This window comes from Rhinopithecus roxellana, chromosome 10, assembly GCF_007565055.1.
Source record: "Rhinopithecus roxellana isolate Shanxi Qingling chromosome 10, ASM756505v1, whole genome shotgun sequence".
Taxonomy (NCBI): Eukaryota; Metazoa; Chordata; class Mammalia; order Primates; family Cercopithecidae; genus Rhinopithecus; species Rhinopithecus roxellana.
In genome coordinates, this window is record NC_044558.1 from 122258717 (window position 1) to 122281300 (window position 22584).

The 22584-nt window shown below is 41.0% G+C and overlaps 2 protein-coding genes across 2 annotated transcripts; one reads left to right on the top strand and one right to left on the bottom strand.

Moving 5' to 3' along the window:
• The first annotated feature begins 17042 nt into the window (after positions 1 to 17042).
• Positions 17043 to 22204, top strand: LOC104668639 (salivary acidic proline-rich phosphoprotein 1/2-like). The gene is made up of 5 exons (XM_030939798.1): positions 17043 to 17094; positions 17182 to 17303; positions 19924 to 19959; positions 20637 to 20974; positions 22126 to 22204. The coding sequence occupies exons 1-4, from the start codon at positions 17072 to 17074 to the stop codon at positions 20954 to 20956; spliced, it is 501 nt and encodes a 166-aa protein (XP_030795658.1). The 5' UTR covers positions 17043 to 17071; the 3' UTR covers positions 20957 to 20974; positions 22126 to 22204.
• Positions 18276 to 19890, bottom strand: LOC115900069 (peflin). Its single transcript, XM_030939797.1, has one exon. The coding sequence runs from the start codon at positions 19867 to 19869 to the stop codon at positions 19018 to 19020; it is 852 nt and encodes a 283-aa protein (XP_030795657.1). The 5' UTR covers positions 19870 to 19890; the 3' UTR covers positions 18276 to 19017.
• Positions 22205 to 22584: the final 380 nt, after the last annotated feature.

Genomic DNA, 22584 nt, shown 5'->3' on the forward strand with positions numbered 1-22584 from the left:
TTGAGATTTCTCTTTTGATGGACACCACTACATACACATGTGACATTGGGTTCTAATCTTATACCTGTAGGGGACTGAAGTCTGAAGAAACAGTACTATGATGTTCCTCTGGCTACTGCTAGCACTTCTATGAATAATAAACCATCTTGTGCCTTCTGCAAGTATAACAAGTGACAAGCTAAGTTATTAGCTTATAATAATTTTGGCAACAGGGATGGAACACGGCCCAAAGACCTGGCCTTCGGAGGAGAAAGTGAAGGATCCTACAAGCTGATTAATAGGATTTGCTGAAAGTCCATGGGAACTGGTAGCTAACATGTTGAATGAAATGTTTGTAATGGGTAAATAAATATTCTTCCATTATGTTGTTCATTAATGAGTAGGATTGGGAAGTTGTTGAAAACTGAGTACCACATGGTAGAACTGAAACGGACTTCCAAGTGACACTTACAGATTTTGCTCTCTTCTCCAGACAACTTTAGATAGAAATATTAAAGATCTCCCAAAGTTGTTACATTCAGATGATTATTCAGTTAACAATTGAGAAGTGGCAATAATGCTTTAAATGTGTCTTGCATACTGGCCTGAAGACACTTTCTCTGTATTTCCCTGATAACTTCTTTACCTCTATTCTGATGTTAATTGCTTTAGGGATTCGGGCTGGGCCTGAGATCTTCCTGACCCAAGGCACACCAAAGTCCCTACAGAACCATCCCAACATATTGCAAAGCTTCAAGGAGAGTAGGGACTCAAATTAGTATACCCCTGCTGGATATATGTGCACAAATCACCATTCTACTTGGTTCTGGGGGTTGGGGGAAGGGGTGCCGAGGGATGGAGGACAATAGCATGTGAGGAGATACAAGAGTCCCTACTGGGAGGCGCACTAGAAAGAAAGGCAAGAAGCCAAGAGGAAAAAAAAAGAAAGCCAACCTCCCCCGCTCCCGCCATACCCTTCTCATCCCTTCCCTTCTTTTCCTCCCACCTCAGCCTCCCAAATGACTAGGACAACAGGCACACACCATCATGCCTGGATAATGTTTTAATGTTTTATAAAGGCAGAGGAGTCTCACTATGTCACCCAGGCTGGTTTAGAACTCCTGGCCTTAAGCAGTCCCCCCACCTCTGCCTCTCAAAGTACTGATATTACAGGCATGAGTCACTGCACTGTGCAGGCCTCCAGTCATTCTTTATAGTTTACCCTCATTTTCCTACATTCTATAAATACTCAAATAGAAGATAGCAGGGCCTCCTGGCTAGTGTGATAGCCTCTAACAAGCAGGTTTAGAAAGAAAAAGGAAAAAGAAGGGCCTGAGTTCAACTGATGAGGATTGAACAAACAGTGCACACACACACACACACACTCACACACACACACACCCCAAAGTTAGGAAGACTTTGTGGATAGGGCCTTTTGGACCCATTTGATGCACTGTTTTTTGTTGTCTTTATATCTGTGTGTATGGTGTGATATTAAATACTTAAAATATTATCTCATAAGTGCCAGAAAGATTGATCTAGGGAAGAGCACCAAAAATGTTAGTGGGACAAACTCCCTGGCCATTTGAGTCAGTGGGTGGAGCATAATTTACTGTGAGTGCCTTCACCCCCAATGTCCAAACCTACCCTTATTGGGCCTTCTGTGTACTGCAAACAGAGAAAATCCCTCTGTGCAAGATAAAATAGAAAATTACTCAATGTACTTAAGACAACTCACAAAAAAATCGACCATTTCTCAAGGAATGAAACAATCAAGAAATAACAACCTTGAAATGACTTAGGTATTAAAATGATCAAAGACTTTATAGGAGCTGTTATACCCATCCTTCATGAGGTCAACGTAGACACTCAAAATGAATGGAAAGGAAAAATTTGTCAGCAGAAAAATAGGAATTACATGAAATAAGAAAACAGATATTTTAGAAACGAAAAATATAATGTCTAAAAAAACCTTTATTGGGTGTGATAAATAGCATAAAGGAAATGATGGAGGAAAGACAGTATTCTTGAGGTTGGATCAATAGAAATTATATACTCTAAGCAATACAGGGTAAAATAATTGAAAAAATTATACATCGTATCATGAATATGAAAGGTTACAACAAATGATGTACTATTCATGCATTCTGAGTTTCAGAAAAACAGACCAAAGAGGTTGATGTTGAAAGAGGACTCAGAGAAATAACAGTCAAAAAGTTTCCAAACATGGTAAAGGGCATCAACCTATAGATTCAAGAAGCTGAGCAAATCCCAACCAGAGTACAACCAATGCAATCCATGTCAGGGAACATCATTGTCCAATTTCTGAAAATTAAAGACAAAATCTTGAAAGCAGAAAGAAGGAAATGACATCATAGTCACATGGAAAATACGATACGAATAACAGTGGTTATTATCACCAGAAATAACAGTAGAAAGGAGCACAAACATTTAAAGTGCTCAAAGGAAGAAACAGTCTACCAGAGGTTTATGTTCAATAAAAATATCCTTCATTAATGGACAGGAAATCCAGGCATTCTAAGAAAAAAAGAAAAGCTAGAAACCTAGGACAATTTCTTTCCAACAAACCTATCTTTAAGTAATGGCCAAATGAAATTCTCTAAACATAAAGGAAAGAATAGAAGAGGAATTTGTGGAACATCAAGAATGAAGTAAAAATAACAGAAAGGGGGAAAGTGGGCAAACACAATGTATCTTCCTTTTTCACTTGAGTTTTCTTCATATGTTTTAACCGACCATTGCTAACACTGAAGATGGAAGAGAGACAGGAAATGTGGAAATGAAATGACATTCTTCTCTAGAGCCTCTAGGAAGGAACTCAGCCTTGACACATGAATTTAACTCAGTGAACCCCAGTTCAGATCTCTGACCTACAAAACTGAAAAATAATAAATTAATTTTGACCTAGAAATTATAAAGGGACGTAAGGCTCCCTTACTTCACTAAAACTGTTAAAAAGTGTACACCACTAGACTATGACAAGCTATGTACATGTAAACGAATCCATAGAAGAATCACTAAAAATGCTGTTCAGAGAGATATACTCAAAAACTATATAGATCTACTAAAATAGAATTATAAAACATTTTCAAGGGCCCCATAGGAGAGCAGGAAAAAGAAAACAATTAAAAGTATAAATAAAAAACAAAAAATAAGATGGCTCAAAAATATCAAAAAATGCATTAAATGTCAATGGTTACTGAAAGTAAATTTTTGCCATCTCAGTTTGTGATTTACACTTTTGCATAGATATATACTTTAAATCACAAATATTTGTATAACAACTAATTATACATAAACTCATTCATGTTCTCATACAAATATCTGGAAGCAACCTGGGTGAGTCTCTCCAACTCGCACTGAACCAAACCACGTCTAGAGGGGTAAGATATCCATTCTGTGTGTGCTATGAAGATTAACGACCTCCCGAAGTAACACACTTCCTAATTCTCAGACAAGTGACTATGTTAACTTACATGACAAATGGAAATTACATCTGCCAATCAATTGACCTGAATTTAGAGAGGTTATCCTGGATTATCCAGGTGGACTCAATGTAACCATAAGGTTGTTAAATGTAGAAGAGGGAGGCAGAAGAGCCAGTGCCAGGGCGTTGCGATGCGATGTAATGGGAGACTCAACTGGCTATTGCTGGCATTGAAGATGGAAGAGGGCCAAAGAATGTGCACAAAAAATGGGTTCTTTTCTAGAGACTCCAGAAAGGGACTCAGCCTTGACAGGTGGATCTAACTGAGTGAGACCCATTATACATACTATGCTTCTTTAGTTTCCCACAATTACTCAATTTCCTGTAATTTAGTATTAGCCTTGTTCTAAAGATAAGCGTCTTCTTAGAAAGTGGTGGATAGCAGAGTGATACTCATGGCTAATGAACAATTTACTATATTTTCTAAATTGAAAACAACATCCAGTTAAACTGGAATTACGAAGAGAAGAGAAGGAATGCTCAGAAGATAAAATTAATTTTTCTTCATTTACCACAGTGACCTTAGCCATGTGACTTAATTTCTTTAGATGTAATTCTTTATCTTCTCTCCCTCTTCCTATGCCTTCAATAAGATATTCACATTCTGCCCAGCCATCCATTTTTCTGTGTGAAGAAACTACTTTGGGGCTTCCAAAAAGGTCAGTAGTGAGATGAAATATTAAAACTGGACCTCCTATTTCAGAGTCGCTAGGCTTTGGAGTTTACAACTGAATAATATGTTCAATGCATCAGAAAGACTGATAAATTTTCCTTGGGCTGTCCCTTCGATAAGATTCTATGGATTCGTTTGGAATCCACTTTTTAGAAAGAGATAAATGAAGGAATTTTGAAAAACAAGAGAGAGGCCTTGTTGATCTTATGCTTATTTGGTGACAGAAAATCAAGGCAATTTGGCTTGGAAGATAAATAGGGAGGAAAGGGATTGCAATGTTCCCTTGCTGATATAGATGCTGATATCAGCAAGAGTCAAGTTTAGAATTTTTTGTGCATTAAGATGAACATTGAAAATGGTGTGAATTTTCTAGTAAGATATCAGGGCCACCAAGGTAATTTATAGATTCAATGCCATCCTCATTAAACCACCAATGACTTTCTGACTTTCTTCACAGAATTGGAAAAAATTGCTTTAAAGTTCATATGGAACCAAAAAAGAGCCTGCATTGCCAAGACAATCCTAAACCAAAAGAACAAAGCTGGAGGCATCACACTACCTGACTTCAAACTATACTACAAGGCTACAGTAACCAAAACAGCATGGTACTGGTACCAAAACAGAGATATAGACCAATGGAACAGAACAGAGTCCTCAGAAATAATACCACACATCTACAGCCATCAGATCTTTGACAAACCTGAGAGAAACAAGAAGTGGGGAAAGGATTCCCTATTTAATAAATGATGCTGGGAAAATTGACTAGCCGTAAGTAGAAAACTGAAACTGGATCCTTTCCCTACTCCTTATACGAAAATTAATTCAAGATGGATTAGAGACCTAAATGTTAGACCTAAAACCATAAAAATCCTAGAAGAAAACCTAGGTAATACCATTCAGGACATAGGCATGGGCACGGACTTCATGTCTAAAACACCAAAAGCAAAGGCAACAAAAGCTAAAATTGACAAATGGGATCTAATTAAACTAAAGAGCTTCTGCACAACAAAAGAAACTACCATCAGAGTGAAAAGGCAACCTATAGAATGGGAGAAAATTTTTGCAATCTACTCATCTGACAAAGGGCTAATATCCAGAACCTACAAAGAACTCAAACAAATTTACAAGAAAAAAACAACCCCATCAAAAAGTGGGCAAAGGATATGAACAGACACTTCTCAAAAGAAGACATTCATACAGCCAACAGACACATGAAAAAATGCTCATCATCACTCGCCATCAGAGAAATGCAAACCAAAACCACAATGAGATACCATCTCACACCAGTTAGAATGGCAATCATTAAAAAGTCAGGAAACAACAGGTGCTGGAGAGAATGTGGAGAAATAGGAACACTTTTACACTGTTGGTGGGACTGTAAACTAGTTCAACCATTGTGGAAGACCGTGTGGCAATTCCTCAAGGATCTCGAACTAGAAATACCATTTGACCCAGCCATCCCATTACTGGGTATATACCCAAAGGAGTATAAATCATACTACTATAAAGACACATGCACACATATGTTTATTGCGGCACTATTCACAATAGCAAAGGCTTGGAATCAACACAAATGTCCATCAGTGACAGACTGGATTAAGAAAATGTGGCACATATACACCATGGAATACTATGCAGCCATAAAAAAGGATGAGTTCGGGTCTTTTGTAGGGACATGGATGCAGCTGGAAACCACCATTCTCAGCAAACTATCGCAAGAACAGAAAACCAAACACCGCTTATTCTCACTCATAGGTGGGAATTGAACAATGATATCACTTGGACACAGGAAGGGGAACATCACACACCAGGGCCTATTGTGGAGAGGGGGGAGGGGGAAGGGGGAGGGGGGAGGGATGGCATTAGGAGATATACCTAATGTAAATGACGAGTTAATGGGTGCAGCACACCAACATGACACATGTATACATATGTAACAAACCTGCACATTGTGCACATATACCCTAGAACTTAAAAAAAAAAAAAAAAAAAAAAAAAAAAAAGATACCAGGAGCAAGAGGATGAAAATCCCAAACAAGCATTGAAATGGACTCTGCTGGTTGTGCAGGCACTGGGTTGATCTGCAATTAAGAAACGGTTTGATTCACTTACAGTAAGAATTATTCAACATAGGTCTAGCATTCTGTCATCAGCTTTCTCCAGTGTTAATAAATAAAAGATTCCACTGAGTCTGTGGCATCAAAATCATCCCTCTCTTACCTGCCAAGGCACTTTGCCAGGGCTAATATCCTAACAATGGATATAGAGTGCAAAAACACTCCCTGAGAAGGATTTGGTTAAAGACTTGGCCCACTCACACTCAGAGGTTCCTAAGAGCAGCAAGTGAACTGGACGTGTCATCATGAGCTAGCCCCATATTCTGTCTTCTCCCCAAGAATGGACTTAGCTAAGTGAACATGATGCCTGGGTAAGAAATTGATATGGTTTGGCTCTGCGTCCTCACCCAAATCTCATGTCATATTGTAATCCCCACATGTTGGGGTGGGGCCTGGTAGAAGCTGATTAAATTATGGAGGCGGTTTCCCCCTTGCTGTTCTCATGGTAGTGAGTTCTCATGAAATCTGGTTTTTTTGTAAGTGTGTAGCACTTTTCCTCCTGCTCCAGCCATGTGGGACTTGCCGTTTTTCCCTTTGCTTCTGCCATGATTGTAAGTTTTCTGAGACCTCCCCCAGCCATGCTTCCTGTACAGCCTATGGAACCATGAGCCAATTAAATCTCTTTTATTTATAAATTACTTAGTCTAAGGTAGTTCATTATAGCAATGTGAGAATGAATTCATACAGAAGGGTACAACATGGGGGCAGAATTTTAGAGTCCCATTTAAGTCTGTCCTGGAATCCCTCTCAAGAAAATAAAGCCCAGGAATAAAGAAAAAAATACAATAATCTATGGCCCTACCTGGTGTTCCAGTCATGTGCTCTTCCAAATAAACTGCAGTGACATATACTCTCAATAAAGGAATAAATGTCTTCCTTCAAAGGTTAAAACCTCCAGGGAAGTTACTCTTCTTATTAAAATCAAAGAATCTTCCTGTGTTGGTGATTGTCATAGTCAGCATCATCTCTCAACAGGCAGGTGTGCAAAGAGGTGGGGCTAGGACGCTAGGAGAAATGACCAGATGGATTTGGGCCATGAAGCTGCTTCTTGCTCTTGTAGTCTAGAGTGAGAATCTTCCTGACTCCTCCAAGGGTTGTAAAGTAAGGAAGACATAACTAACACTGACCACTCATTCCATATTGGGAAGTAGGAACCCTGTAAATACTGAGGGAGGACACCATTCTGCAGGTCTGCAGGGAGTATGTTTTGCAAGGGATACATGAAGTGGAAGAACAAGAATTTAAAGCCACACAATCAACCTCATTTTAATAGGCCTTTCAGGCACCACGAAAGTAAAATTTCTAGATTCCTCCATCTAAAATCTGCAACTCCACAGTACATTAAGAGCAGTGCTAGAAGGTAGCCATTATTCGTAGCCATAAGAATCCAATTAGTTAGAAATTTGCTTCTGTAAGTGAGGGCCAAGTCTTCTTTCCAAATAAACTTCAAACATGCCTGAAAGTATTGAGGTTTGCTTTGAGAAGTAGACGGCATTGACATCTGATGACCCTGTGAGTAAGTGGAAGACAGAAAAATGAATAATGATGGAAGCTTGAGTGGAGGAGTGGGCAGAAAGAGGACTACTGCTAGTTCATAAAGCTTTTAAATACTTGTTTTCTGCTGTCTAAATAGGGTCTTGAAAGGGGCCTGTGCGAATTGGAAAAAACGGCTTCAAAGTTCATATGGAACCAAAAAAGAGCCCGCATTGCCAAGACAATCCTAAGTCAAAAGGACAAAGCTGGAGGCATCACGCTACCTGACTTCAAACTATACTACAAGGCTACAGTAACCAAAACAGCATGGTACTGGTACCAAAACAGAGATATAGACCAATGGAACAGAACAGAGTCCTCAGAAATAATACCACACATCTACAGCCATCTGATCTTTGACAAACCTGAGAGAAACAAGAAATGGGGAAAGGATTCCCTATTCAATAAATGGTGCTGGGAAAATTGGCTAGCCATAAGTAGAAAGCTGAAACTGGATCCTTTCCTTAACCCTTATACGAAGATTAATTCAAGATGGATTAGAGACTTAAATGTTAGACTTAATACCATAAAAACCCTAGAAGAAAATCTAGGTAGTACCATTCAGGACATAGGCATGGGCAAGGACTTCATGTCTAAAACACCAAAAGCAATGGCAGCAAAAGCCAAAATTGACAAATGGGATCTGATTAAACTAAAGAGCTTCTGCACAGCAAAAAAAACTACCATCAGAGTGAACAGGCCACCTACAGAATGGGAGAAAATTTTTGCAACCTACTCATCTGACAAAGGGCTTATATCCAGAATCTACAAAGAACTCAAACAAATATACAAGAAAAAAACAAACAACCCCATCAAAAAGTGGGCAAAGGATATGAACAGACATTTCTCAAAAGAAGACATTCATACAGCCAACAGACACATGAAAAAATGCTCATCATCACTCGCCATCAGAGAAATGCAAATCAAAACCACAATGAGATACCATCTCACACCAGTTAGAATGGCAATCATTAAGAAGTCAGGAAACAACAGGTGTTGGAGAGGATGTGGAGAAATAGGAACACTTTTACACTGTTGGTGGGATTGTAAACTAGTTCAACCATTATGGAAAACAGTATGGCAATTCCTCAAGGATCTAGAACTAAATGTACCATATGACCCAGCCATCCCACTACTGGGTATATACCCAAAGGATTATAAATTATTCTACTACAAAGACACACGCACACGTATGTTTATTGTGGCACTATTCACAATAGCAAAGACTTGGAATCAACCCAAATGTCCATCTGTGACAGACTGGATTAAGAAAATGTGGCACATATACACCATGGAATACTATGCAGCCATAAAAAAGGATGAGTTTGCGTCCTTTGTAGGGACATGGATGCAGCTGGAAACCATCATTCTTAGCAAACTATCACAAGAACAGAAAACCAAACACCGCATGTTCTCACTCATAGGTGGGAACTGAACAATGAGATCACTTGGACTCGGGAAGGGGAACATCACACACTGGGGCCTATCATGGGGAGGGGAGAGGAGGGAGGGATTGCATTGGGGAGTTATACATGATATAAATGATGAATTGATGGGTGCTGACGAGTTGATGGGTACAGCACACCAACATGGCATAAGTATACATATGTAACAAACCTGCACGTTATGCACATGTACCCTAGAACTTAAAGTATAATAAAAAAATTAAAAAAAAAAAAAAAAAGGGGGCCTGTGCAGATGCAGGAACCCAAAGTTCTAGTTTCATTTGCTTCATAGATAATTCAAATTTGATCAAATGCAATATGTCAATCTTGTTTGGATGCTCATTTAAGTAAGCCTTCAATTGTTCAATAAAACTAAAAAAGACATGTTTCAGACAATCAGGAAAACTTGAATATAGACTAGGTTTAGCTAAAAAATATTGAGTGAAAATTTGAGTTAAATTCAAACTCTTTATGTATCTTATAAACTTGAGTTTCTATCCATGTCTATTAACTAATAGACACAAAATATTTTCTTTTTTCTTCTTTTTTTTTGAGATGCAGTCTCACTCTGTCACCCAGGCTGGAATGCAGTGGTGCAATCTCGGCTCACTGCAACCTCCACCTCCCTGGTTCAAGCAATTCTTCTGCCTCAGCCTCCCAAGTAGCTGGGATTACAGCTGGACACCACCACATCTGGCTAATTTTTGTATTTTTAGTAGAGACAGGGTTTCACCATGTTGACCAGGCTGGTCTCTAACTCCTGACCTCAGGTGATCCACCAGCCTTGGCATCCCAAAGTATTGGGAGTAGAGGTGTGAACCACCAACGTCCCACGCCCGGCTTAAAGTGTTTCTTACCATATACAGACATTTGTTTTGGTAGTTCTAAACATGGTTAACTGGTAGACTTCAAACTGTGTACTTTTGTTATATAAAACTGTATTTGTTAGCCTATTAGCATATAAAAAGCTATTTGCCACTTAAAATTGTTTCTAGGATTGCAAAGATAGGTTGAGTTTATTCAGTAACCTTTGAAAAATAGCCATCTGATTGTAAACTCATGGTCATGTTCTCTTGAATGCAGCCAGTAAGAAAAGACTGCAGATTCTTCTGTTAGAATTAGAAACACAGGTAATAGCAGCCTGTCTTTTAAAGTAACTTCAATACACTTAAAAAGAAAGAAAGTAAACACATGGGTCATTTGATGAAGCTGTTTGCAACTGTAATATTTGCCCTTTAATCCTAAGGGTATTGGAATGCACAGTGCATTGAACACATGTACTTATTTCTGCCTTTTTCCCATGTCCCTGAACAATTATAATAAAGAAGTACCCATCCACATGGAGGATTAAAGAGGAAATGACAGTAAACAACAAATACAACAAAACTGTGAACCTGGGATGACACACTGAAAATCTGTGAATCAGAAAAAGCCAAAACCAGACATGAAGAGAGGGTAGTGTTGCAATCCATTTACACAGGAACACCTGGAAAATTGGTGCTTTTGGAATAGTGCACTTCCCTATCCAGAAACTTACATGTATTCAGATTATAGTGTATAATCTTCATCAAAGTTTGATCTTTCTTCAATTGAATCCTATGCATTTTATTATTTGGATATATGTATTTTAAATTGTTCTGATAAGTAAGGTTATCCTATCACTCTCTGTTGCTCTTTTTCTCTCTCTCTTTCCCTCTCTCTTCATAGAATTTCTGAACTCTACTTATATCTACAAATTATGTGACTTTGGGAACAATACTCAATTATATTAAAAATTTAATTCCCTCTTCAGAAGGGTAAACATCATGCAAAATAATTGAGAGGCTATTGTAAGTACAAAAAGAGCTAAGGCCTCTAAAATATCACCATGCTAGGTACAAATGAATGATGAATACATCTTTAGTTATATAACCATCCATGTATAGAAATGCAATATACAATTCATATAATAATACAATCACGTAAGAAAACTTGTTTATTCTACGTTGTCTGGGGACAGTGATGTATTCAATTATTTTTAAAAACAAATTTTACACCTCTACCTCACAGCACGGGCTTCCTCGTAGCGTGTGGTGGTTTCTTTAGAGAACCAGCTGGAATTGCAAGACACTTTTATGATCTAAACGCAAAAGACACAAAGCGTCACTTCTGACATATTCTCTTAGTCACGGCAGTAACAAAGTTCCACAAAAGTGGAAGGAGGGTGAAATCACACCTCACCCCTTCCAGAGACGATGTAAGGTCCCATTGTAAGAAGATAATATAAGATGAAAAAGACTTTTGTGACCATCTTTAGAAAGTACAATGTGCCACACATCCCAGTTTCCAAGATGTTACATAAGCAAAAATGTGCACTTTGAAATCAACCAAATATGGTAGAAATTTATGGTTTTTTTTTTGTTTTGTTTTGTTTATTTGTTTTGCTTTGTATTTTTGAGTCGTAATCTCGCTCTCTCCCCCAGGCTGGAGTGCAGTGGCGCGATCTCGGCTCACTGCAAGTTCCGCCTCCCAGGCTCAAGCCATTCTCCTGCCTCAGCCTCAGAAGTAGCTGGGACTACAGGCGCCCACCGCCACGCCCGGCTGTTTTTGTATTTTTAGTAGAGATGGGGTTTCACCGTGTTAGCCAGGATGGTCTCGATCTCCTGACCTCGTGATCCACCCGCCTCGGCTTCCCAAAGTGCTGGGATTACAGGCGTGAGCCACCGCACCGGACCAATTTATGGTTCTTAAGCAGGAGGGGCAAAAGGTTTCTTCTAAGATAAAACATACATGTTTACCTAAACAAAGTGAGTCATTTATTAATCACTTTAACAAAATCCCTCTTTTAAAAATAGTAGCTTACTTGTTTGTACATTTTAATAAAAATGTGAGACAGATGTATGTTCCTTTGTATCTTCTAAAGGAAGTTGTGATTGTATTTCTCTATGAACTCAGAGAAGGAGCAATTGAAAACTTTAGAATTCCCCCTGGCATTGCTAAGGCAGACACTTGACTTTAGGCTGGTTAGCACTCTTTTTCAGCCCCAACCACTGAGGAAGTAATGAGGGGGAAGAAAATAAAATATCATTTAGGTAAACAGTTAAGGCTGGTCCTTGGAAATGCTGCTTGCCTGAAAAAACAGAGCTACCAGAAAAACAGAGCAACTTGGGGAAAAACAGACTGCAGAAGCTCCCTGCACAAAAAAATCACAGCTGGGGTGCGCCTGCCCAGATAAGCCACAGAGAATCAGGCAAGGTAGCAAAGTCTGGGATAGAAGCCCTATGTACACAGTGGGCTCCGTAGCACTTGCAGAGGGAGCAAGGGGGCTTACTTAAAACAAACACATAATTATACAAACAAAAAGCTGCACTTTGTGCTAGCCTAGAGACATATCCACAACTGCATACATAACTACACACATACATACATAAGACATATCCACAACTACATACATAACTACATACATACCTAAGAATTGTGCAGGCAGTTTTATAGATAAGAAAAATAGCTACTGAGATGAGAGCAGTTTTCTATAAAAGCTCTTGGATTCAACTGTAAAAATGGCAATCCACTCTGACTCCCCTCTCCACTGCAGAGACCTTTCTTCTTTGGTGTATTAAACTTTTGCTCCAGCCTCACCCGTTGTGTCCACACTCCTTAATTTTCTTGGTCCTGAGACCATGAGCTAGGATAACACCTTAGACAATGAGACCAGTGACCCTGACCTGTTTCAGTAACACCAGCTCTGGGGCCAGGACACAGGAGACACTCTCAGACAGAAGACTGAAATTTGTGCAAGTGGTATACAAATGAATCCCTTTATAGACAAATCTCAGACTGGTCTCTCGTGGATTTCTCAAATGTTAGATTCATTATGATTAGAATCAACGTTTGGTCCATTTAAAAGGGTATGCACAAATTTTGCCAATGCTAACATGGCTCACCAGAAAAATGCATGTAGTGAATATTAAGAAAGCACATAGAGCATCTACATTGACAGGGTTTTCGTAATCCGCCCCCAAAAAAGGAATTAATCGTATGAGTCTCTTTATATGAAGGCAAGAGGAAAATGGGTTACAGGAAGCCTATGTAAATGAGCTTATGATTTAAAACAAACGTATTTACTCAGAAAAAAAATATTTCTCACTTCACCTGTTAAAGTGTTAGGAAAGTTTAACTTTGATAATTTCCTAATACGAGAACATGTGTTTCTTCTGTGAGCCTCATTCCCTCTCGCATTGTAGTAACGAAATGAATAAATGAACAGCAAGTAAGTAGTGGAGCACAGAAAGCTCTGAAAACTGACTGCCTTCTGTTCAACTTACTACATTTATGAGAACTTTGATATGTACCTAAGTCATGTCATCTATAAAATTAAGGTAATACTAACAATCTTATCTCCCTAATAAAATGGTTTTGATGATTAAATGGAATATAGTAAATGCTTAACCAAAATTATCTATTATAACCAATTTGGTTAGGACAGGTGGAAAGAACAGAAATATGCTAAATTAGCTGGGCGCGGTGGCTCATGCCTGGTAATCCCAGCATTTTGGAAGGTCGAAGGGGGGTGGATCACCTGAGGTCAGAAGTTCCAGCCCAGCCTGGGCAACATGGTAAAACCCCGTCTCTGCTAAAAGTACAAAAAGTTAGTTGGGTGGGGTGGTGGGTGCCTGTAATCCCAGCTGCTTGGGAGACTGAGGCAGGGGAAATGCTTTAGCCCAGGAGGCAGAGGTTGCAGTGAGCTGAGATCGCACCACTGCACCCCAGCCTGGGTGACAGAGCAATATACCATCTCAAAAATAAATAAATAAATATGCTAAATTAATTGTGAAATATATAATATATATTTATGGATCAACATCAAATTAAAAAAAATAGAAGACCACCATAATAGTGTCAACAAAATTTTTAGACAAGTCAAAGCAAGCTGAAATCTCAGAGACTATTATGTTTATTTGCTAACTGTATTGTTAGATTACTTAGTTGGTGCAATTAATACAGTAATTCTTCTAATTTGCAACACTGCCAGACACCAGTGACTCAATGCAACTCACTGACTCTCAGAGAAGTTTATCCCCTCTGCCAATGTTTATCTTTCTTGGCAAATTATCTTTAGTGCTCTAAGCAAACTAGAAGATGGTGAAGCTGAAGAAGATTCTACTTTCTGTTCCATGCAGAGAGCTTCCTGGTATTCAAAAAAGAGTGAGCCATGTGGGTGTGAAAGAGCTGAGGGATGAAATTTGGATCTTTCATAAGTGCAGAAGGAAAATCAGGGGATTTGAAGCACAAATGTGATATGACCTAATTTCTACTTTTAAATGATTACTCTGATTGTTGTGAGGGGACTGATATGGGATGAGCTGGGGGAAGAATGTTACCAAGACCAGCTGGAGGCTGTTAAAGTCCTGCAGGAGAGAGCATCATGACTGAACAATCACCTTCTAGGAAAGGTCATGCAAGTGGTCATATTTGGGATGTATTTTGAAGGCAGAAGCAATTAGATCAGTTAACGCTGGAGGGAGTGAGGATTTTTGAACCACTAGGTAAATACCTGTCAGTAACTGAGAAAATGTTGGGATGTGGTATGAGAGATGAATCCTAAAATTTCATATGTTGAAGACTGACCCTTCAGGGCCTCAGAATGTGAACATCCATAGTAGAAGGCAAGTGTGGTGCTGAGGGCTGCCTCTCACCTCTAGGTGCCCAAGCTCCTGCAGCAGTCCTGCTTTTCCCTTTCACCCACCCACCTTCACTCACAGACAGTGTCCCTTTCAGCTCTTCCATTACCTCTCTTTTTGATTTATCTGGTGACAGCATAGCTGATATTTATGCTTTCCGGATACACTAGTCTCTTTTGCTGATTGCTGACATTGGAGAAGTTTAGGGAACAGGCCTGAGCTGAGTGACCTTTAGGAGCATTTCCTGTTCTTTTCCTGTACTCTGCTTCCAAGAAGAAACCTGTCTTGCACTAGGCCTGCAGATTTCTCAGTTGCCCACATCATCAGGCAATATCTGCCTGGCACTCCTCTTTGTTCCTTTTCTCTGACCTTCGTTTTTGACAGGATGGTTGACCTGGCATCACTTGGGCAGGATTGCTCACTTCCACCTCCTACGGAAAACAGTATCTGGTGAAACCAGAGACAATCTCCCTAACACACTGGGAGCTGCTGGGCTCAAGCAACTACTCTATGCTTAAGATGCAATTCATAAGGCCCAGCTAGAACTGATCCACTTCCCACAGGGCCAGAGAAGAACTGACAATTAAGAATGCATTCCCCCTCAAATCGGTCTGTATTTATTCCAGGGAAAATAACAATCCGCCTGGGTCCCTTACAAGAACAATGTTGTATGTAGCAAAATCTAATCTACTAGGAAGGCTTCTTGTATTATTTTCTGCAACTCTTCAGAAGGGCCAGACCAGACCCTTGTATGCACAGCACAGGATCCACTCATGCACACCTGTCTAGGAGCTTGTCTTTACGATTTTCTGTCACATGGCCTCTCAGCCACGCCTCCAATGAAGCTATCTTCAAATAAAGACTAGCCATGCACAAAAAGTGAAAAATTACACAAGACCTACACAAGGTCTGAATTGGAAAGTGCAGCTGGTGATACTGACTAGTATATTTTATGAATTGATGAACACGGAATTTCTAGGTATCATGGAGCAATCAGCAGCTGAGGAGAGAGCTACCAAATCAAGACCCTGACAGGGTTTTTGGAAACTTAATTTTTTATTGTCAAATTATACAGAAAAAAATGAAAGTAAAGGTAGTGAGGAGTACCATACACCATCACTTAGAAGAATAAGTAACGGACATTTGTGTGGGGAGAAAAAAAAGATATAGGAAGAAAAGTAAACATGGCAAGGTGGACTCAGAATACAAAATATAGACAAATAAGTGTGAGAAAGAATGAGTATTAGAATATTATAGATAAATATCCTCTGTGTGAAAGAACACTCTGATGAAACACGTGATACAATTACCGAGTAAAAAACAGAAGACCAATCAATCAAGGCAACTGAGGCTTGGATAGCATTACAAATTATCTTAGTTGAATGTATAATTGTGGCCATTTAATTATCAGTGATGACGATTATAATATTTATGAGAAGAAATAAAGTAGAGGATGAATTATATAGAATATTCTGGAGAAAGTAGAGGTCTTAGCTATATGACATCGTCTGGCTCACTTAGGGAGCCATATATTCAGTTTGTTCAGGTCTGGAAATCCCTTGGTGGTTTCTGTGTTCAGTTTGCTTTAATAAACCATAAAGATATTTTTAAAATACAAATTTTTTCACTTTCCTGTGTTGTACAGCCTTGCCTGAGTGTAGTGAGATCCACAGAGTTTGGACAGTTCCTGTAGCCTGAGCAGGCTATGGGGTAACTTTCTCTTATCTATGTGTGCCTGGGAGTGTGCTGTCCTCACACATCTCACAGATAAGCAAGACCATCTGTATTACATGAAAAATTTAGCTAAATGTGAAAATATCCGTACACACACACATCATGAGAGATGAAAATAGGCTACAAAAAGAGTCAGAGATATTGACCATCTTCACTGTTAGCTGTAGGATAGCTGCCCACCACCCCGACACACCGACACAAACACACATACACAGAAACAGAAGGCACAGTGGAAATCAGAATAACAGTCTTTCCAACATATTGAAAACCAAATGATGTCGAAAGTTCAATTCTGACACTGTGCTGATTGCTTGGACACAGTTCTGTCAAAACATTTATCCAATTCATAGTTGTACCTTTTAGAAATTAGACACAAACAACATCCTACCCAACCCTTCCTGCTGGGCTAGAGTCCCAAAGAAATGAGGGATACACTTGACCTGAGGTAAGCAAAGCAGAACCAGTCTCTGAGGTGATGAGGCCCACCGGTAGGGAACTCAAATGTGCCATTGTTCTGCTTGTCTTTTTAAAGGGAGATGACACGTTTCTCCCAGCACAAAGTTGGGAGTAACACCAGAGCCTCCTGCAAGATGCTTCTGATTCTGCTGTCAGTGGCCCTGCTGGCCTTCAGCTCAGTTCAGAGCTCAAGTGAAGGTAAGACCAGTTGGGGGAAGATATTGTGACTCTGATTGCGGTTTATGGGCAAACACTATAGAGGGGGAAAGTGGAGGGAAGAGAAGAGGATGAGAAAACAGATGGGGCTGCAAACAGATGGGACTGCAGAGTTCTCACGCCAAGGATCAAAAGACCTGTTGTGCCTTCATTCCTCATCAAGACCTCATAGTTTATTGATTGCACAAATAGAACCCGATAAAGAATTTGTACCGGGGAAGTGAGAGAGTGAGATTTGCATTTATAGAGACATGGGACTGCTGTGAAGGACGTGGAGAATGCAAGACAGAGTCAGAGAAGTGCAGCTGTGAAGATCCTGTACTGATCGCAGTAGACAGGGATGATGCTGGCCTTGCTGTACAGTGGCTGAGCATCATGAAGGAGATAAACACATGTCAGAGCTACTGCCGAGACAGAGAAATGGTTAAAACACTTGTCTCTGTCTACACAGAGGTAGAGAATAATCAGAGTGAAACACTGTCATTTTCTTCTCTCCTGCATGTAGTATTTCAATGTGCTGGGAGTGGCGTGCTGGGAGTGGCACGTGTCAGATTGTATCCAAGTGGTTATTTCTGGTGGCTCCTGTTGAGAAAGCTTGCAAACATAAGCGACATATTTACAGATGAAAGAGGGCAGAAGAATCCCCAAATATATCATTGAAATACTCAGAGCAGTTTAACTAAATAAGCACTAAGGCTTGAGGAATCGTAAGAGGACCAACAGGGGCCCTTCTCTGTTGAGTTCCTGGTTGATGCTCAGTGTAGTAACAACCCTGCTTCCTCTTACATCTTCCTCCACTTCCAGTAGCATCAGACAGTGGCTGATGAGGTCACAAAGGGAGATGCACAGGGTGTGATCAGAGGTCCCTTTTCCTCGTAGAACACTATGAGCCCTGAAAGATTCACGAAGTAACTTTTCTTTTTTTTTTTTTTTTTTTTTTTTTTTTTTTTTTTTGAGTTTCATCCTTTTATTGAAGCTTACAATTTCACTGGACTTTTGGCCCCAAATGAAAAAAAAAACGCAAATTAAAAAAAGTATTGGCAGGGAGAGGTGCCCACTGTCCCCTGGAGACTGAAGCCGAGCAGAGCATGGCAGGCAAGTGAGGGGTCCCAGCTGCGGAGGCAGAGCCTGGCCAAAGATGCCCAGGGAGCAGATTTGTCTGAGCAGGGCCAGCCCCAGGCAGTTAGAAGTTAACACACAAGGATTTATGGGTGTGGCGGAATCCAAGCCACTGGTCCCATGGGCATATCTCTCATGCTTGGTCACATTCCACTTTGGAGAAAATGGGCTCGTGTGACAGGATGGCCTGGTGAGGGAACACAGGTAGTAACGGTAATGGGCCAATGAACACTCACCACTGGCATCAGGGTGGAGCTCAGCTGACTGGACACTAACTCCATTACAAGAACCTGCTCCTGGTGCCAGGCTGTGCCACTCAACTGCTCATGGCCATCAGGACATTCAACTTCCATCCTCTCCTCCATGAGGCCCCTACGTGTGTGGCTTCAGCCCCGGTCCTCACTATTTGGTGGCTATGATGCAGGACTCTCAACCCTCTTTTGGAACAGTGTTGCATCAAGCAAGGGAGAATGTTCTTCTAAAGGGACAGGAAAAGAAGAGATGTCCACATACTTCTCTCACTCTAAGAAGCCAGGAAAGGTCCCTGGTGCACTCCACTCTCCACAGATGGGTTGGGTCATAGCATCCGAGAAGCTGTCATGGTGACGAAGTCCTCGAAGCTGAGCCGAATGTTGCCTTGTACAGCTGTGTCCTTCTCCCGGAAGGCCTCTGTCAGTACCTGCAGCTGGGTGCACACCTGGATGAAGCGGTCCAGCTGCATGGCAGGATTGGCAGAGCGTGGGCAGTAGCGGGAGACCAGAAGCTGGGTGAACTGGGGGCTCAGGTTGTAGCCCATTTGGGACAGAGCTTGCTGCAGCTCTGTGTAGCTAATGGAGCCCGAGCGGTCCCGGTCATACTGCTGGAAGAGGTTCTTCCACTGCTGGATGAATTTCCACAGGGCTGAGAAGCCGTAGACATCGATGCGGCCTGACTTGGTCTTGTCAAACATGTTTATCATCATGAGGCAGGTCTCATCATTGAATGAGGACCAATTGCAGTTGACCAGGGCCTGCTTTAGCTCCTTCATGGAGATATAGCCACTGTGATCTGAGTCCACCGACTGGAACCAGGAGTAGGCCTCAGGATCCACATTGGGAGGGGCGCCACCCTGTCCGTAAGGCCCAGGCTGCTGGGCACCATAGGAACTTGGAGGTGGCTGACCATAGGGGCCCCCTGGAGCTGCACCACCATATGGTCCTCCTGGAGTTCCAGAGGGGAACATCCCAGGATTGGGGTGTCCATAAGGCCCTCCACCAGCTGGTGGTCCATAAGGCCCGCCAGGGGCAGGACCCCCATAACCACCAGGGGGCAGCCCACTGCCATACTGCCCTCCAGTATTGGGGGGTCCAGGGTAGTAGCTACCCGGAGGGGCTCCTGGTGCTTGTCCTGCAGCTCCTGGGCAGCCCTGCCGGTACGGATAGCTGGCCATGGCGATTCTGACCCACGAAGTAACTTTTCCCATCATCCTCTACTTCTTTTCTAGATGTCAGTCAGGAAGACGTTCCCTCCATAATATCAGGTAAATCCCAATAAATTCTCAGTAAATTTTGTCTCCATTTTTTCCTGAAGAATTGATCAATTCTCAAGTGTCTTCTTATCAACATTTTCCTCTCAGGAATTGACTAATGTCATTGCCCCAGAGATATAAGTAGTTTTCTCCCAACCTTGATTCTAGGGACCATGAACACAGAAATTCGATTTTTCATCACCCTTATGTAGATGAAGAGGAGTTCTATTTTTTTTTTTTTTTTTTTTTTTGAGACGGAGTCTCGCTCTGTCGCCCAGGCTGGAGTGCAGTGGCCGGATCTCAGCTCACTGCAAGCTCCGCCTCCCGGGTTCACGCCATTCTCCTGCCTCAGCCTCCCGAGTAGCTGGGATTACAGGCGCCGCCACCTCGCCCGGCTCATTTTTTTGTATTTTTTAGTAGAGACGGGGGTTTCACTGTTAGTCAGGATGGTCTCGATCTTCTGACCTCGTGATCCGCCTGTCTCGGCCTCCCAAAGTGCTGGAATTACAGGCTTGAGCCACCGCGCCCGGCCGAAGAGGAGTTCTAATCAGGAAGCCTTGGGAAGCAAGGAGGTTGGGAGTTGAGACGCAGGTCAGGGAGAGAAGGGCCCTGTGGTGAAGACAGAGAGGTATGAAGACAGGAGGGTTTTCCAGCACTGAGCTCAGCTCTTCTTGTTTCAACTCACACAGATGAGGAAGACTCTGACCAGGTCATAGATGAGGAGCATCAGGGAGCAGCTTTGGGAGGACAGTCATCTAAACCCCATGCTGACGATGGAAACGAGGATGATGGCCCTCAGCAGAAACCACCCCATCACGGAGGCGGCGGCCACCACCACCACCACCACCACCATCCACCACCTCCTACAGGAGAGCCACAAAGCACACAGAAACCAGGAGGCCATACCCATCATCCTCCCTTACCTCCTCATGAAAAGCCCGACAGAACACCTCCACCTTGCCAAGGGAGCCGCCCATCAAGACCTCCAAAGGAGGAGTCTTCCCAGTAATCTAGGATTCAACGACAGGTATGATTCCAGTTTATTATCCATCGAAGGCTCCAACTGCTACACTTCTCCAACTTCATTGTGCCAATGAGTTCATTGAAAAGCTGTTAATATTGCCTTGTCCTGGAACACATTTCTAAAAATTGTTATTCAGATATTCTTGTATATTGTATCAAGATCCTATGTTTTACAGAAGCTTTTGAAGGCAATTCTGATTTTGGAAATCACTATCTTCAAATTGCATGTCTTAAATACGGTTGATGATGAGGGTGTAGAACAATGTTCTCCTTTTGGCTCTCTGTTTTCTTTCCTCAAACTCAAAGACTCCCATTTAAAGTTTTCACCTGGGCAGGCTTTGCTCAGTCCTGCCTCACATCAGGTTTTCATGTCCAGTATTCCCGCTAAATGGTCCTTGAACTTTCAGCTGTTAAATGGTATCTCATTTTTAAAATACTTACATTTAAAGTCATACACGCATAAGCTAACAAAAACTAATCTCAGTGAACAAAAAGGTACAGAGCTAAATAGTAAGAGCCTAACTCATCTTTCTTCCCTTCTATCCTTCTCAAAACCCCCACCTTTTACTCTTTGGAATCTCCTTTTTGAAATATTTATTGCTACATAAATATATATAATGCTTTTCTTAAAACCATTTTTACCATACTCTATATTCATATTTGTGTCTTACTCATAGGAAAATTTTATTGTTTAGAAAACATTCACATGAGTTCATTTAGATCTCTTCAGTGTTTGTTGGTTAGTTTGTTTTTACAATTGTATACTATTCTACTGTTTGGTTGTTCCAAAATCTATTTAACCAACCCCTGTCACTGGACATTGAGGCTGGTTTCACATTCTCACTATTACATGATATGTTGCAGTGCCTACCTTTGTAAAAATAGCCCTTACATAACCAACAGCAACAAAGCGTGAACAACATAACAATACTTGTTTCTCTTTCTCATCTAAGCAACAGTTTAAATCACATTACCTGCAATGGCTTAAAGAGTGAATAAAGAAAATATTACTAAAGAGAAGGGGGCTGTAGAAGGGATAGAGGGCAAGAGTAGGGACTTGCATCTCCGTCACTGCAGTACACCAGTGAGGGATTAGGCATTTCCTGCCAGGTCAAGTGTTGTCTATAATCTTCCTTGTTTGTTTGTCTTTTTCAGGAAGTGAATAAGAAGAAAACAGTGTTTCAAACGCCATGAAACACGGGGTCGTGCTCTAACTTCAGTATACCAATAAAACAATCAGCTTGCAATTTCTGATGGTGGTGTCTGTTTCTGAGTGTTTGGGACTCTGGACTCTGAGAGCCATGTTCACATTGCACGAACATCCAGGACCCCTTCTCCTTGATGTTTCCAGCAAGCTTCTCTCCTCCTTTCCTTAAGTCATCTGCCTGGGGAAGAAGTTCCACTGTTTCTTTCCTTCTCTGTCTTCTATAGCTCGAATTTAAATTGCACAATTATTTTCAGGTCATTTCCTGATATTCCAGTAAGCTTATGAATGTAAGAAAAACAATACCAGTGAAAGAAAGTCCCAGAAGCTGAGAGAAATTTTAACAAGTTCAAAAGTAACCAATTTTGTTTTCTAGGGAAATGAGTATGGTTCTTTTTTTATTATTATTT

Bases quoted from the DNA above. Each gene is read 5' to 3' on its own strand.
- LOC104668639 (XM_030939798.1), top strand. From the start codon at position 17,072: ATGAGGGATACACTTGACCTGAG. The intron at 17,095-17,181 runs GTAAGCAAAGCA...GTCTTTTTAAAG, and splicing joins AGGGATACACTTGACCTGAG to GGAGATGACACGTTTCTCCC. The intron at 19,960-20,636 runs GTAAATCCCAAT...CAACTCACACAG, and splicing joins CGTTCCCTCCATAATATCAG to ATGAGGAAGACTCTGACCAG.
- LOC115900069 (XM_030939797.1), bottom strand. From the start codon at position 19,869: ATGGCCAGCTATCCGTACCGGCAGGGCTGCCCAGGAGCTGCAGGACAA.